The sequence below is a fragment of the Calidris pugnax genome, unplaced genomic scaffold, assembly GCF_001431845.1.
Source record: "Calidris pugnax isolate Ruff unplaced genomic scaffold, ASM143184v1 scaffold18, whole genome shotgun sequence".
In the NCBI taxonomy this organism is placed as follows: Eukaryota; Metazoa; Chordata; class Aves; order Charadriiformes; family Scolopacidae; genus Calidris; species Calidris pugnax.
The window spans coordinates 17,707,734-17,722,290 of record NW_015090812.1 but is presented as its reverse complement, the minus strand read 5'-3'; the positions used below and the strand labels follow the sequence as shown (position 1 = coordinate 17,722,290).

Sequence of the window (14,557 nt, the reverse complement as noted above, 5' to 3'; positions counted from 1 at the left end):
AAATCTGTGGTAATTCTGACAAGTGTTGGCAAACAGAACTGTCAAGTAAGGATAATGACTTTATATTCACAAAGCACTTTTCATCCAGATAGAACCCAGAGTGCTTTACAATTGTTACTAATGGATTATACACACACATGAATCACTTTGCCCATGACTGAAATGGAACAGCTTAAGGAGTGAACTGTTTAACAGCACATAGCAACACTACACCACAGTTTAGCACAGGATCCAGTTGCAAAACCAAGAGAAATTTAGGAAGGCAGAATGTAATTATCCACATTGCAATCTGCACAGGATCCTGGATTTACATTACCCTTCCTCCAACAACTGCCACTGGAAATACGACGACTGTCAGTGTCTAGCACAGCACTCTGTTCACAAGGGGAGGATGACAGGGTACCTTCCTCATCCTGTTGCATTTAAGTTCCAGGAGAGCGCAAGAAAACTTAGCTGAGCCTGCAGAGAACGCCTGACTTCAAGGATGCATGCAATTATCAAAGTCAGTGTCAAATCCCACCTGAAAGATGGCACCTCAGCCTGAAAAGTACTCTCTGACAATATAACAGGGCACTTGGTTGATACCACATGGGAAGAAAGAAGCTCACGCTCTACCACTGGTGTTACTTCCTCCAGCACCTGTTTCTCAACTGCGAGGTCCCCAGACGGAGAACAAGGGGCTCTGTTTACTCCTGACTAAATGAAGGAGCAGAAAGAATTTAAATCATCTAAGCAATATAGCAACGGGTTGAATAAAATAATGCAGAAATGATGGGAAGGCTTTTTTTTTTTTTTTTTTTTTTTTTACAATTTCAGGTAATTATATACTTATTACTATAGTGAAAGTAAGGCTGGAATAAAAGACAAAAATAAAACGAGGAAATGAGCTTTGGGTCGACTTTTATAACAGCTGTTCCACATTTCAGTGATTTCAACTCACTCAAAGTCAAAATCTGAACTAAAAAATACTTGCAAAATCTTAAAAACAAAGGTCCAAGCAATTTTTGTACCCCTCCCAAGTCCTAGACTCAAGTCCATGTTCAACACCTATGTGAAATTTCAAGGCTGTACTCAGCAGCTTTCACTGATGGTAGAAAGAGCTCTAAAGAGCTCAGTACCTCTGTTAATCAAGACATGTGTCTTGATTAACAGAGGTATTGTCTTCTTACCTTCAGAAAGCTGCTTAAAACTGCATATGTGTCTTTTCTTCCCCATTTTTTTTCTTTGTTACATTTGGGCGCAGACATTACAAAATTGAAGAATCAGGCTTGAATAAAATTTTAACAGCAAAAAAAGAAAAAACTAATTAGATACATTAATCACTTTATGAAACGCATATAATCTGAGGCCAATATTACTCCTTCATACAGATAAAATTTCTATTAAAATCTTACAGCCTGTTCTTGTTTTTCCTCTCTTCTAACCCTCGCCCAAATTGCCCTGGATTTGGAGCATGTGGAACACCATCATCTTTGCCAAAAAGATGTTCAAACAAACAATTATCTAACAGAAACACAGTATGAGGATCATTAGGTTAAAAATCACAACTCATATTAAAAATAGAAATTTGCCTACAATAGATTAGGAAACAGGAAATCTTTTAAGGGAACAAGAGCAACAATACAGCCTTCTGAAACAAAAGGAAGAACATTACAGCAATTAATTCTTCTTTTAACAATTACATAGCATACAACAGCTGGAGAAAGTAAACACTAGGATGCTGGATATCTCTTTGAAAGGCAGGAAGCCAAGGGGAAAAGGTGACTACAAATGGAAAGTCTGGAGTCAAAGCTAACTCTGAGATTCCTCACCACGTCAGTGACCATCAGATCTACCTAAAAAATGTAAGTCTGGAAAATTCATCGTCTAGAACCAGATATTTCACTGCACAAACATTTAATCTAGGCTGAACTAAGTGAAAAAATTTCTCATCTTAGTTATCTAAGATTAAGCTTAATTTATGCACTTACTTTAGAGAAGAAGTCAGACCCTTAACCAGAACTCTCTTGTTTACTTCACTACTGCCCTCAGCAATGAGAACAAAGAAAGCAACACACAGAGTTCGGAATCAGCATGAACATCTGATTCCCTTTCACATTAAGAATACCACAGCCACCAGAGATAACGAAAGGGGACTGACAAAGAGAAAAATTAACTATTTACAATGATGTATATAGAGCTGGCAAGCATTTGGAGAAAAGGATGAGGACAGAAAAAGGAGTCAAGTATCTGAAAAATTGCTGTATGTCAGAAATCATCCATTTCCAGTAAAAACATTTTTGAAACAAAACTGCTAACAAAACAAAGATGTCTTTCAAAGAAAGAGAATATTATATCATCTGGCATTTTCATCATGGATCATACTCCCAGATATATTGATAATGGAAATCAGCCAGGAGTTCAAGTTTCTCTACTCGGGACTTTCAGGTGGAAAATTACTGTATCTAGTTTAATGACACATCTCCAGGTGGGTTTCTTACTTCTTCCTTCCACTCAGACCTTCTGTATTTCAGTAGGCTGTCCAACACAACTCAACAAAATGTTTAGTCTTCTTACCTTCAGAAATAGCAAGTGGCCCTCTGAAAATGCTATTTCATGTTGCATTAACAAGTTCTCTCAAATCTTGCACCTGGCATGTTTGTAAATTCCCTGTTTCTTTGCAACAAGTTCCATCTACACTTGAAGACTATTTTGTTTGTTTAGTTTAGGTGGCCAGCAGGAAAGTTTGGCTTGCCTGCACTGGACGCTGCTTTAGTTACGGGAAATGGAGCTAGCACACACGCACGGTTTCGAGACGAGGTATGCAGATGGTTGAATGACAGAGAAATGATAGAGTGTACCTGGTTAAAGTATCTTAAGCAACTTTCCTGGCACCCAAACCAGCAGAAACAGCACTTGAACAGGCACTTTGCACATGCACTCTCCTGCAATAAAATAAAACGTTTGGTTACTGGACACAGAATTAGACCCAAACAAAACTGCCATTTTAGAAAAACTTGTTCTGCAGGTGACTGACTCTTCAAATAAAATGTTCACTTAGGCAGCAGATATTTCCTTTTGGATTATAGGAACTGTTTTTAATTCAGACCCTTCAGTATTAATGACTGATGAGCTGAACGTATTTTTTTCCTTCCTGTGGATGGAAGATTCTTCTCTGGGAAAAAATAAGTTCTGCAAACAGCTTTGTGAGCTAACAGCTGCTTGGAGAAAAAAAACCAGGCAGGCAAGTCAGTAACCCTTACAATACTTTGCAGCGATCAGGGAGTATGCTGACAAGATTTTTAACTTTTTTATTTATGAAATGACTGGTACCCTAATGAACAAAAATAAAAGAATGGGCAGAAGGACATATACGCATATGTGTGTGTACTGACTCAGACCATACATTCCTCTCTTGGGACAGGAGGAAAAAGCACATATTAGAACAGAACATTTATCTATATTAATTTCATACCTAAAACAGAGCAGAAAAGCTCTGAATTTGGTCGTTTCCCATCCACCCCCATCACATCACGAGCTCAGAACTGTTCATCGTATAAAGATTTTACCAAGCAAGACAAGAAAAAGACAACTTGGTAGCCACGGTAGCCTTTCAGATTTAACTGGCTGTTTTTTCTCAACAAAAGGAAATGCAGTTCAGTGATACCCGCATCTTTTTAACCTTCTTTTGCCAGAGGCCAGTATGGTTTTGTTTTATTTTGGAAAGCAGAGACCTCTCAGTCAGTATATGAAAACCTCGGGTCCCCACAACTACCATTATTCATGCAGAGACTGTGAACCTTCCAACTTTTTTCCAAAGACATTTTTGGAAGTATTCTAGGAATAATTGCTTTAAAATGTAAACATGCAAACAAAATGCAGAATCCTTACAGCTGAGAAATACTTTAATCTTGCCATGTATTGCTGGAGAGATGATTTTACTTCAACTGCAATCTCCTCTGATTCTGCTTGAAGGCTGCTGTGTAGTAAACATCTGTGAATTTATCTGCAAGCTTGCAGTCCCCTGACTTTTCCTCCTGTTCACAGAAAACAGCAGCATTTCTTGCAAGGGTGGCAAAGTCTGGGTGAGCTCTACAAGAACACAGCATCACTTCTCCATCATTTTGTACCACTAATTTGGCCCTCTGTGGAAAAAGACTCAATGGAAAGTGGCCATAACTATCCTTTCTCCCACATGAAGGAGCAAGGTTACTTTGGGGGGGGTGGGAGGGGTATCCTTCTATGGACTAGGGACACGACCTGGCCTGAGTACTTTACTCTTTAGGAGCAGTTACAGCTATGAGTCATGTCACATCATCAGCTGAATACTTGGCAACTGGACCAAAAGGGAGCTTGTAGCACACTGCTATATACACACAAAAAAAAATATCTTTCTTTGCTAGTTAAATCTTCTACAGCTATTCAGATTACAAAACTGTGTACCACAAGTCCACTTACTCCACTTCCTCTAGAGGCAGAAAATACTCCATCTTCTTTCTAGCACAACTCATTCCACCTATCATCTTTAAACAAAGACTTTCTTTAGTTGACCCAACTCAGCGAGTTTTATAACCAGAGCTTTCATACTAAAGTGCCGTAAACCCAGACACTTAGACATTTTTCAAGTATCTTATTACAAGGGGCTTTTATTTAAGTACTCACAAACTGTATCCCACACACGTCTCATAGGTACTGGGGATGGTCAATGTAAATACCCTGTCATAACTACACATAACATGCTTCAAGGCTAAGGTAAACTCTGAAGGAAAAGACTTACATTTAAAACCTTTGCCTAAATCATCGTCTAAAATCAGAGCTGTGCAGTCATGACAGCTCTCCCTCCTTGCCAAAGTGCCAGAACTAACTGCAATGGTATTCTTCCAGCAGAAGATAAGAGATGTGGAGGTGCACGAAAGACAGAAAGAAGGCAAGCAACAATCAAAACAGCCCAGCTATATTTTTAATGTATCTTAAAAAAAGTCATTTGGACCCTACACAAATCTCTGGAATAGTTCTTATTTCATACTTTCTTTCTATAAACTCGTATTACAAGGTAGATAAAATATTTTCTATAAGATATTTTATATGCAACAATAATGTTCTTACTTTTGATTTTTTTAAAATTTATGATTAAAATATTTTAAATGGAGCATTCTGCCACATTTTTCCTTTATCCTTCATAAAAACCTTTATAGACAATTACTAAATAAAGGTGGGTTTAAATGTTGGTGTTTTCTGCTTTTATAAATATCTGAGTTGAGAGAATGAAGGAAGCACATGGAAAAAGCTTTCTTAATGAAGGAAATGTGATAAAATACAAAATCCACATCATATCATCAATTTTTAAGCAAGCAGTATATTCTTCACATTTTTTTAATGAATCTCATATTTTAACTACTATATTTATAGTGTTACAGAATTATATACCTACCTTTTGTTTTAGTGTATTATAAAGGTACAAGAGAACAATCCTTGGTATTCTCAGTATTGTGATTAGAAAAGAGCCTTTTATAGCAGTTCCTAGATGATAGCAAAAAAGAACTGATATGGAAGACAGGACTGGGTGAGGTGGTGGGTTATTTTTATTTCTAGAAAGAAAAAGAAACAATTTTAAAATGTTTTAGAAACCTATTTAAGAAGATATACATTGTATCTTTTCAGTATTTGGAAATGTAAAGAATGAAGCTAGTATCTCCACTCCCACTTGAACAACTCCAGTTTTCCTACTGACTTCATCTGAATGTTCACTTTAGTCCAAAGGAAAGCATAAGTGATTCCTTCAAAATTTCTGTTATCTTGGAAAAATAATAGTTTGCATAAGAAACTAAAAAAAATAGAAAGACCGTGATCAGAGAATAACTGGCTGGGGCTAAAAAGCTCTACAAATATATTTTTAATAAACCCTCACTTCAGCAAGGATTTAAATCATATACACTATATCAAGATAGGTGTCACAGTATGCAAGAATCCTGAAGGTATCACTGCAGTTCATTCAAAACACTAAATACTTTGCAGCTGAGATGTTGTATTTAAATATGTGAATATACCACATTATTTTAAATAGGAAATTCCAGCAAAGCAGTTGCTACATTTATTATTTTTGGTTTTACAATTTGGGGAACAGCTTGGGGGATAGTGGGATTTTATACTGAATAAGGCAGGTTTTGGGGTTTTTTTTTTAAGTCATCAGGTTTCTGTGTTAGAAACACATACATCGCAATACAGATTAAATATTCTGTCCATATAGTACCATTGTTTCCTTTTCCTTTGTACACTGCCTTACATATGACAGTCTCAGTCAGATCTCAGAATATAAAAGATTAAGTCTCTGCAAGTTAAATGTTAACCAAGGGTAAAAAATACAGAAATGACAAAGTTTACTCTTGTGTTAATAATTTACTTGCTACTGAAGAGAAAAATGAAGAAGGGTTTTGATATTTTTAACAGGACTGATTAATTAGCAGAAATGTCAAAATTTGAAGTTTAAATAAATTTCTACACATTTGGATGCTTTTCCACACCCCCTTTTCCTAGTAAAGGAATTCTCACAAGAACAGGGTCTGACAAGGTTTCTTGCTTTGCTTCCAAACAGATTAGAAAAAGAGTAAAGATTTTCCCTTGTGATTCTGGCTCAGGGTAGGAAACAGAGAAGGGGTAGCTAAACACAACAACAGGTGATGCTTGTGACTCTACACAAGCTCAAGATTGACTCAATCATCCACCTACACCCAATTACCCCTAACGATGAAGTGTCACCCAGCTTTGTACATTATATGGCTGCAATCCTGAAGTGACTTTAGCACAAGCAGAGTCAGTTGTGCAGGCAGTTCACTGGGCACTGAACTCTGCGGTGCAGACTCCAGTGTGTGCACACAAGGGATCAGGGAAGAACAGGAATCTGCCTGACAGAACTGGCTACAAGACTGAGCAGGGCCACAGCTTGCTTGTCCTCCTTGGTATTCCTCTCTTATCTTACCACAGGATTGTTTAATTTACATAGAACATTACTATTCCAAAAGACTGTGATCCTGTACTCAACACCACATCATCTTTTAATAATTGTCTTTCTTCGGTGCTGCCAATTGTCTTCATTTTCCTGTGAGCCCTGTGACCCTTGATATCTTTCTTAACACTGAGCTCCTTGAATCAAATGATCACACATGCATCTCAGCTTTCATTTCAAAACCATTTTTTGTGTGAAGAGAAAAATGTAGTCTTGATACACCCAAAAGATGACGTTTTAAAAAAAAAAAAAAAAAAAAAAGTTTCCTCAAAAGCCTCTCCATCTTTTCAGAACTGTGCTTATAGTCTTCTTCAGTTCTGCCTCATCTGTTTCAAAGACTGCCTAAAAGAGATTTAATGTAAAATACTTTACCAGTATTAAAGAATTAATCATATATTCCTCAAGTAAATATGAATCTCATAATTTATTGTTTGTTTAAAAACCGAGATTTGTCATGAAAGAGACATTACAGAGAACTAACAGAGAACAGACAGACTGTAATTCCAACTACCCTTTTACCTGCTCTCAAAACCACAAGGGACAGGTCTGACTACATACATGCTGATGGTTCTCTTACACGGGTTAGGTCGCGTATGTACACAGGGCAAAGGATGCTCATAAATATTACAGACGTATTTGAAAAGGGAAGAGGAATCCTTTAAAAAATTAGTCCTAGTTCATCTCTCAATGACTTTGGTGCAAATCCACAAACCTGGACTCTTGACTTACTGGGAGACGTACGTATTTCACCTCTCACTGCATCTATGGGAAGTTGTGGGGCTGAACACCTTAGAGTTGGGTGGAAAGCCCCAATCCTGATAATGCTCCTATATTTCCTTAATTTCATGCGGTAACACACATGCATTGGAGTTACTGAATAAGCTCAAACATGTATAGGACACTGATGCCTGTGACATGGATCAAGCTGCCATCCCACAATCCCAGAGAGGGGAAAACACTCATCTCACTGAAAAAAGGTAAATACGCACATAACACCTAAGCCCACCAAGGTGAAAATAAACCCTGATGTAAAATGGCAATAGTAACAAAGAAGGTTGTTTAAAAGACTGAGCTCTTTTCATGAGTCATAAAAAGCAATCATTAAGCAGAAAAGTTCTGTTTATTTTATTAAATTAATAAAATTTTTCATGTATTTGTGTTTCATCTGAAATAAAAGAAGGCAAAACCCATTTGCAGTGGTGGTACTACAGGTCAAACATATGTCACCTGCAAAGCTAATGCAGCTGAAATGACTCCCTGCCCTCCCTATCTGCAGCCCCACCGTGGCTGCTGGCCAGGCGGCACATTGCTGCGTGTGCTGTGGAAGGAGATTTCCGCAGGGAAAGGCCGTGCCATTTCCTCCCAGCACTTACAAGCCAAGAAGAAAGCCTCTCTGTGAGGTATCATAAACAAACTCTTGTGACATGCCTTTATGATGCTGCCCCAGGGGACACATTAAAAACACACAGCAGACAAGCTCAGAATTGCTGGAACAGCTTGAGATAACCATTGCCCTGGATGGTGCAACTGTCCTTGCAGCTAACCATCCTCTCCCCACTCCTGCACCGCTCTGTGGATCTGTGGATCCGTGCCGACAGCCTAAAGGCCAGGGAGAGGGATCACCAATGCAGAAAAAGTGCATTTTCCCCTTCCAAGCACAACTCTCTCAACACAGTACACATCCCCTGGCAAGCAAGAGGAGGGCAACAGAGAAGGTGCAAAATGATTTCAATACAATTGGGTGCAGGAACCTCCTGTACTCTGCAGCCAGTTCCTGCAGCAGTAAAAAATAGCTGGAAAGCGGAAGGCCCTAGCAGAGCAGTAAATGTCATTACAGCGCTTTCTACAGGTGCTGCCCTGCTCTGCGTGAAGAAGATACGGACAGTGTCCTTGCCTCGGGGATTTAGATGGTGTATGGTACCAGAACACACTGCAGCACACAACCCAGAAAGTCAGTGAAACTGCTCTGCTTTCCAGTGCCTTCTCAAATAAGCCGATTTAAATGAGCCCTTAGTGCCTCAGCATTCAGCTGCTAAAGCTGAATCAAAGGCTAAAGCTTGAGGAACATAAATTTACTTAGAAGAAAAAAGCAGCCCATTACCCACTGAAGCACAGCCACACTAGTTTACCTGGATTTAGAGCTTCAATAGGAAAAAGGAGATGACATAAGAAATGAGAGCTCCTCCCTTTTCCAGTCCTATCCTGGCATGTAAAATAGTAGTGTGAGACTGTCTAGAGACCTCAACCTTTGAAAAAGCAGCATTTTAGGCTTTGTCTGCTGTTCTACTAGCACCAGCTCAGTGACACGCCTGTTGGCTGCATAAAGAACCCTAGCAGAGATGAGGTCCTGATACACGTGTTAAACACTGCACTGCCTTGGCTTTTTGGATGGGAAGGCAAAACATCGCTGAAAGCAACCGCAAGAACTATCTTTGAGCAGGTTTTCCAGCTTTGCTGCTTTGGCTGGAGCAAGGGCCCCTGCAAGTGGGGTCCCTGCTGCTGTCTCTGCTGGGCAGAGGGGAGCAGAGCATTTGGGAACCTTTCAGCAGGAAGCCTTTCTATCAGCAACTGGAACATCCGTTCTAGAGGCCACCAACAGAAACCTGCTACCTAGGTCCTGGAGAAGCCGAATGCCTCCATTCTCAGCTGTCTAAGCCCGATGGTCCCAGGTGGCTGCAGCCAGTGCTCTGGGGTCCTCAGTCCCTCTCCCACCAGGCTCCTCGACTCATCCTTAGCTCACCTTCCTCAAGGGCTCAGTTTCCAACAAATTGAGATTATCACCACGTTCCTCTAATACAAAACGAAGAAATGCCTTAAAACGCCAGAGTTTTTCACAGATAGGAAAACCTTATCACTGGGCGTAGGGGAATGGAGCAATGCAGGTGAGAGAGCTCATAAAATACTTATCAGGAAAAATGTTTTCAGGATACTACTCTCTTCATTGTCAAAAAACTCAACAATGTATTGTGAGATTTAAATCTTTGCCTGCAATAACAGGATAGCACAGCTCCAGTGCAGTAAATCAATATAACTTCATTTTACAGTAATGCAAGTCTAAAAAACAGTATAAATAATGAAAAGTAGAGATTTTTGCTCATTTCCTCCATGTTTACATTTTAAGGCAAAATACAATTCAAGAAAGTTTGTTTATGCATCTCTAGATACTTAACAGGGGTGTTAAAGCACTTACAGTTAACTGAAAATAACCTGTACAGAATGACAAAGAGAGTAGCAGAGTAGGCATTTATGCAGCCAGAACAAATGGAAACCCAGAGCAGGGATGAACACTTAGGAAGAGGTCAAACTGCCCATGAATACATGAAATTACTGAGGAGCTATATATTGCATCTCCATTTGGAGCTCATGCAGTCAGTCTCCTGGAGAAGGGTCAAATGCAGCCTGTGCCCTATGGATGGCAACTTCACCCGAGTCACCTGAGCTCCACTGGCTTGTATCAAGGCTCAATTTGGTCCAGTACCCCCAGCAGTCGAGGTGAGCCACCTTAATACCACAGGCATCGTAAAATCTTACTCAAGTTCTTGCAACAAGCAACATTATTTTATATTAAGTTGGATTGCAAGATAGCGACATAAATTGCAGTGACTATTTTGCCTAGAAAAAGATTGAAAGTAAATGCTGGAAAATTCCCAAAACTTTTTGGGGGCAATTCTGCACTCACCTGTTGAAGTAACAAGTAACCACTGCCCCTGCAATCGTCATTTGTTGACAGGCAAGAATGAATTCACTAGTCCAGATAAGGCCAACAAAATGATACCATGCCATGTAGGAAATTCCAGACAGAGCTCTGTATTCTACCTGTCCTCCTGAAGTAGTCTGTGCAGTACCTGGAGTTGGGATTACAGGAAAAAAAAAAAAGGAAAAAGGACATATAAGTGCTTCTGTACCCCTTTTCTTAACTTTTCCTCAGTAAAATTATTTTTACAAATTTTTAAAGAAATCAGCTGCTACTTAATTCTGTCCGTTCTAACAAAGTCAGAGAGCCAAAGTTTTGTAATTTTGAAAAATAAAAGTTTACAAAAAGCAAAAGCTTGGGTTTAAATTGGGATTAAGACACAGATGGCAATAAAGACAAGAGTTCAGCTACAAAGTAGTAAATCTTTAGGAGAAAACATTACTCAAGATTTAAGTAATCAAATGCTTCAGAAGGAAATGAAATCTTAATTTTCCTCATTCAAATTTGAAATAAATTTATAGTAATGAAATGCTTTAGATTTTTTTTGGTATAAAGTAAAAGAGAAAGACTGCATAAAAATATTAAGGATGCATAACATACCACTGCAAAGAAAAATTATTATTCTAATTACTATTACTAATTAGAACCATTGCAAGTAGTTTTCTGTTCTCTATACTTTGCAATCTTTGTGCAAAATACAGGGACACAGCGCTGACATCTGTATGGCAGTATATGCTCCAGTGTTACTACTGTATTCAGGAACATTAACTAATTCAATTATTCAAGCTAAAAAAAAATATAATTCCCTCCACTTCTGTTAATAGCAAAGAATTTATTCCAATTCAATAGATGGCTTTTCACAAAAGGTGGGGGTAACTCAGATAACTTAGCAATCAGACTTTTCTCTGTGCAATTCTATTTATGCCACTTGACTCTGAAGTCCAGTCAGGGGATAATGCCATTGAGACATTTATTCCTAGCGAAAAGTCTCTAGGTCCATAACCTGCTATTTTTTTAGTTTACTAGGCCTTAGGTCTATTAACCTCAAAGATAAACATGTTCAAAGAATAAAATGATCTCTGGAGGTGAGTAGTTTCTTATTCTAACTCCACAAAAGAAAAAACAAAGTGAGACATAGAATTGTCTTTTACTGCTAGAACAGCATTATTACTTAAGGTTTAATACTTCATGTTCTCCCACAGGACAGCACACCACCTTCAAGTTCAAAACTACCACAGATACAAAGCTATCTATGAAATGGTTCTTTTATTTCTGTCCTATTTTCCTCTAGCCACAACGTTCATACTTGAGAATAGCTAAAAGCAGAAACAATAAAGATTTGCCTTCAGCAATACCATCAGGTATAAACAAGCTTTATACATCTTTAGAACCAAGGTCCGTTTGTCTGTAAATCATAAAAAATATTCATCTAGCCCATAGCAGCAGTGCAAAATTATTCTAAAGTGCTTTAAAAGGATCAAAAATGCTACATAGGTGCATAATTATTGTATGGTTAGCTTAAATACGTATCTGCATAAAATAAATTGAATTATTTTACTCCTATAACATTAACACTACAGAAACTCATCCGTCTTAGACGCTGAGAGAAGAGCTATTCACTATTCAAAGGAAAGAAGAAAAGACTAAGTCTATGAATAGATTTATATCCTACAAACTAAGCATTCTTCCCAGAACTGAGTCAATCTTATTCTCAGCACTCTTGTAATCAAGAATTGCATCCGCCAACACAGTACAGCTGGCCTCAAGGAGGAGTTTGTAGGTACTATATCAGACTTGTTCTTCAAGGCAGCCTTTGCTAAAGTGCAAACACAGACATATGTTCTGGTTATTTTATTTTCTGAAAGGAAATTTTAGCTAACCAGGCAAGCTCTTTGCAGTGCTGTACGGTTGGTCATTCACAGAAATATTGTTGCTTCCATTATATTCAAATGTATTTTAGGCCTGTGAAATGCAAGATACTTGATGGTGTGAAAAACCTACTACTCATATCTCAAATCTCTTCTCTGCTGGTTTTAAGTTTGGATGCAACTTGCAGGTTTGGAGGGTCTAGATTGCCATTTTCTTGCAGCCCACACAACTAGCCAAGTATGACTGTTAACCACCACCTACAGCCCTTACCGAGGGAAATTATGCAAATGATAGGTCAATGAGATACAAGAAGGTCTCCTACCTCCTCAGTTTTACGCAGTGACATTATACCATTTGGTAGCAGAATTAGGCACATTTTCCACCATACAATCCCATTTCAGGCTTTGCTTCTGTGTTTTTTTCATGAAGACTGATGAATGTACGTACAGTAAACTGTTTGCTTTTTACCAGCCTACTGAAATAACCACCTGCAGTAACACCAGTAATGGTTTTATGGCCAACTTTCTACATGTGGATGTGCACAGCACTGTGCTCTGCTGCACAGAAATCAGGCACATCCACCTGTGAGTTCGATCACTTTGCTCTCTAGGTAAGGTAAATTGTCTTTGTTACTTCACAGAAACCTGTTTACCAATAGAAACATCTTTGTCTGACTGGTTCCCTGTCTTCTGGGCCTACCATGCATGCATAATTTTGTTAACAGAGTTACACGCAATGCTGCTTTTCGTGTGTCAGTCTTAGAAGCACAGATAAACTTAAAAGCTATCCTAGACACCCTGTTGAGAGAAGTATATGCCTTTTTCCTCACCACTGCACCATGAACTCTCTGTTCACACAAGCTAAATTTTCTCAATAAATCCCTGAAATACAGTTTGTTTTATTAACAGAATATTTTTCTGCAACCACACAATCACAAGTCTTCCTGGTGTACTGTGCAATCTTAGTGATAACATCAAGAAGCCAGTAAAGTACCAAAGTCCCGACAGCTGAATCACCAAATCTAAAAACCTCTGATCAGTACAGATGTTGATCTGCTGCAAATACTTCAAAGAAGTGTTGTTAACAGTGCAAACAGGCACAAGTGCTCGCAGCAGAATTCAGAAGAGTTTCCCCACCCGGCTCTGCAGCCCGGCGCCGTGCCGCGATGTCAGCCACACAGCAACGCGACGAGACAAAAGTCAGTGTGCACATGCAGCACCATTTGCTCTATTTTAGCACTTTCAGATGCTTTTACTCAGTAACTGCTGCTGATGCCTGGAGCAGCAGGCTGTTGTACGGGACAAAAATTCCTGGGAAGTCTAGTTCAGCAATTTCCTTATAGGAAACAAAGAGCCACTGACCAGAAAATACCAAGACCCTGTTTATCAGTTCCTGTTAACATGAAAATATGATGGGCCCTTCCCACTGCTAAGCGAGGAAAGGTTCTGGCATCATACACTGAATCTTCATGCTTCCTGTAACATAATTTATTGTGTTATTTTATTTAGCTTTTTTCCATGCAGTGGTATTTACAGCTAAGCTAGCTCACTGTAATTGGAATGTCAAGGACCCTACAGGAAAAAGATTTTTATTGCTGGTTTTGCTACTGCACAGCTTTATGTGGCAGTTTTATTGCTCACTTGCCTGCAGGATGCACCTTCATTACATGAAAATCTCACACTGCCTTCTCATCCCACGTTACAGTATTTATGCCGTGTGGACTTCACGGCTCCTGCTTGCTGGAAAGTTGAAAGACATGCTTTGCTGCGCCACTTGGCCACTTCAGTTCTGCAGTGAAATGCCGCACAAATTAGCAAACAATAAGACTCAATAACTCTCAGACATATCAGCTTTTCCAAAGCACAGCTGAATTCCATTCCTAGCCAGCTAATGGTTCTAACTGGTGCCACTCTTTGTGCTGTCTCCAGTCTCGTGGAGTCTGGCATTTCCCCTAGTTTTCTTGCTCTGGAATTCACTCCACCTCTGCTGATCTTATACATTCTGAATTACCA

At 39.0% G+C, this 14,557-nt stretch overlaps 1 protein-coding gene across 1 annotated transcript in view; it reads right to left on the bottom strand.

Moving 5' to 3' along the window:
- The window catches only part of SLC44A3 (solute carrier family 44 member 3), a 39,600-nt gene that overhangs the window by 11,035 nt on the left and 14,008 nt on the right, over positions 1 to 14,557 (bottom strand). Inside the window, exons 9-11 of the mRNA XM_014939515.1 lie at positions 10,662 to 10,827; positions 5,411 to 5,567; positions 2,841 to 2,924 (exon numbers count right to left, since the gene is read on the bottom strand). Coding sequence (XP_014795001.1) covers positions 2,841 to 2,924; positions 5,411 to 5,567; positions 10,662 to 10,827 — 407 coding nt within the window. The remainder of the gene's footprint in view (positions 1 to 2,840; positions 2,925 to 5,410; positions 5,568 to 10,661; positions 10,828 to 14,557) is intronic.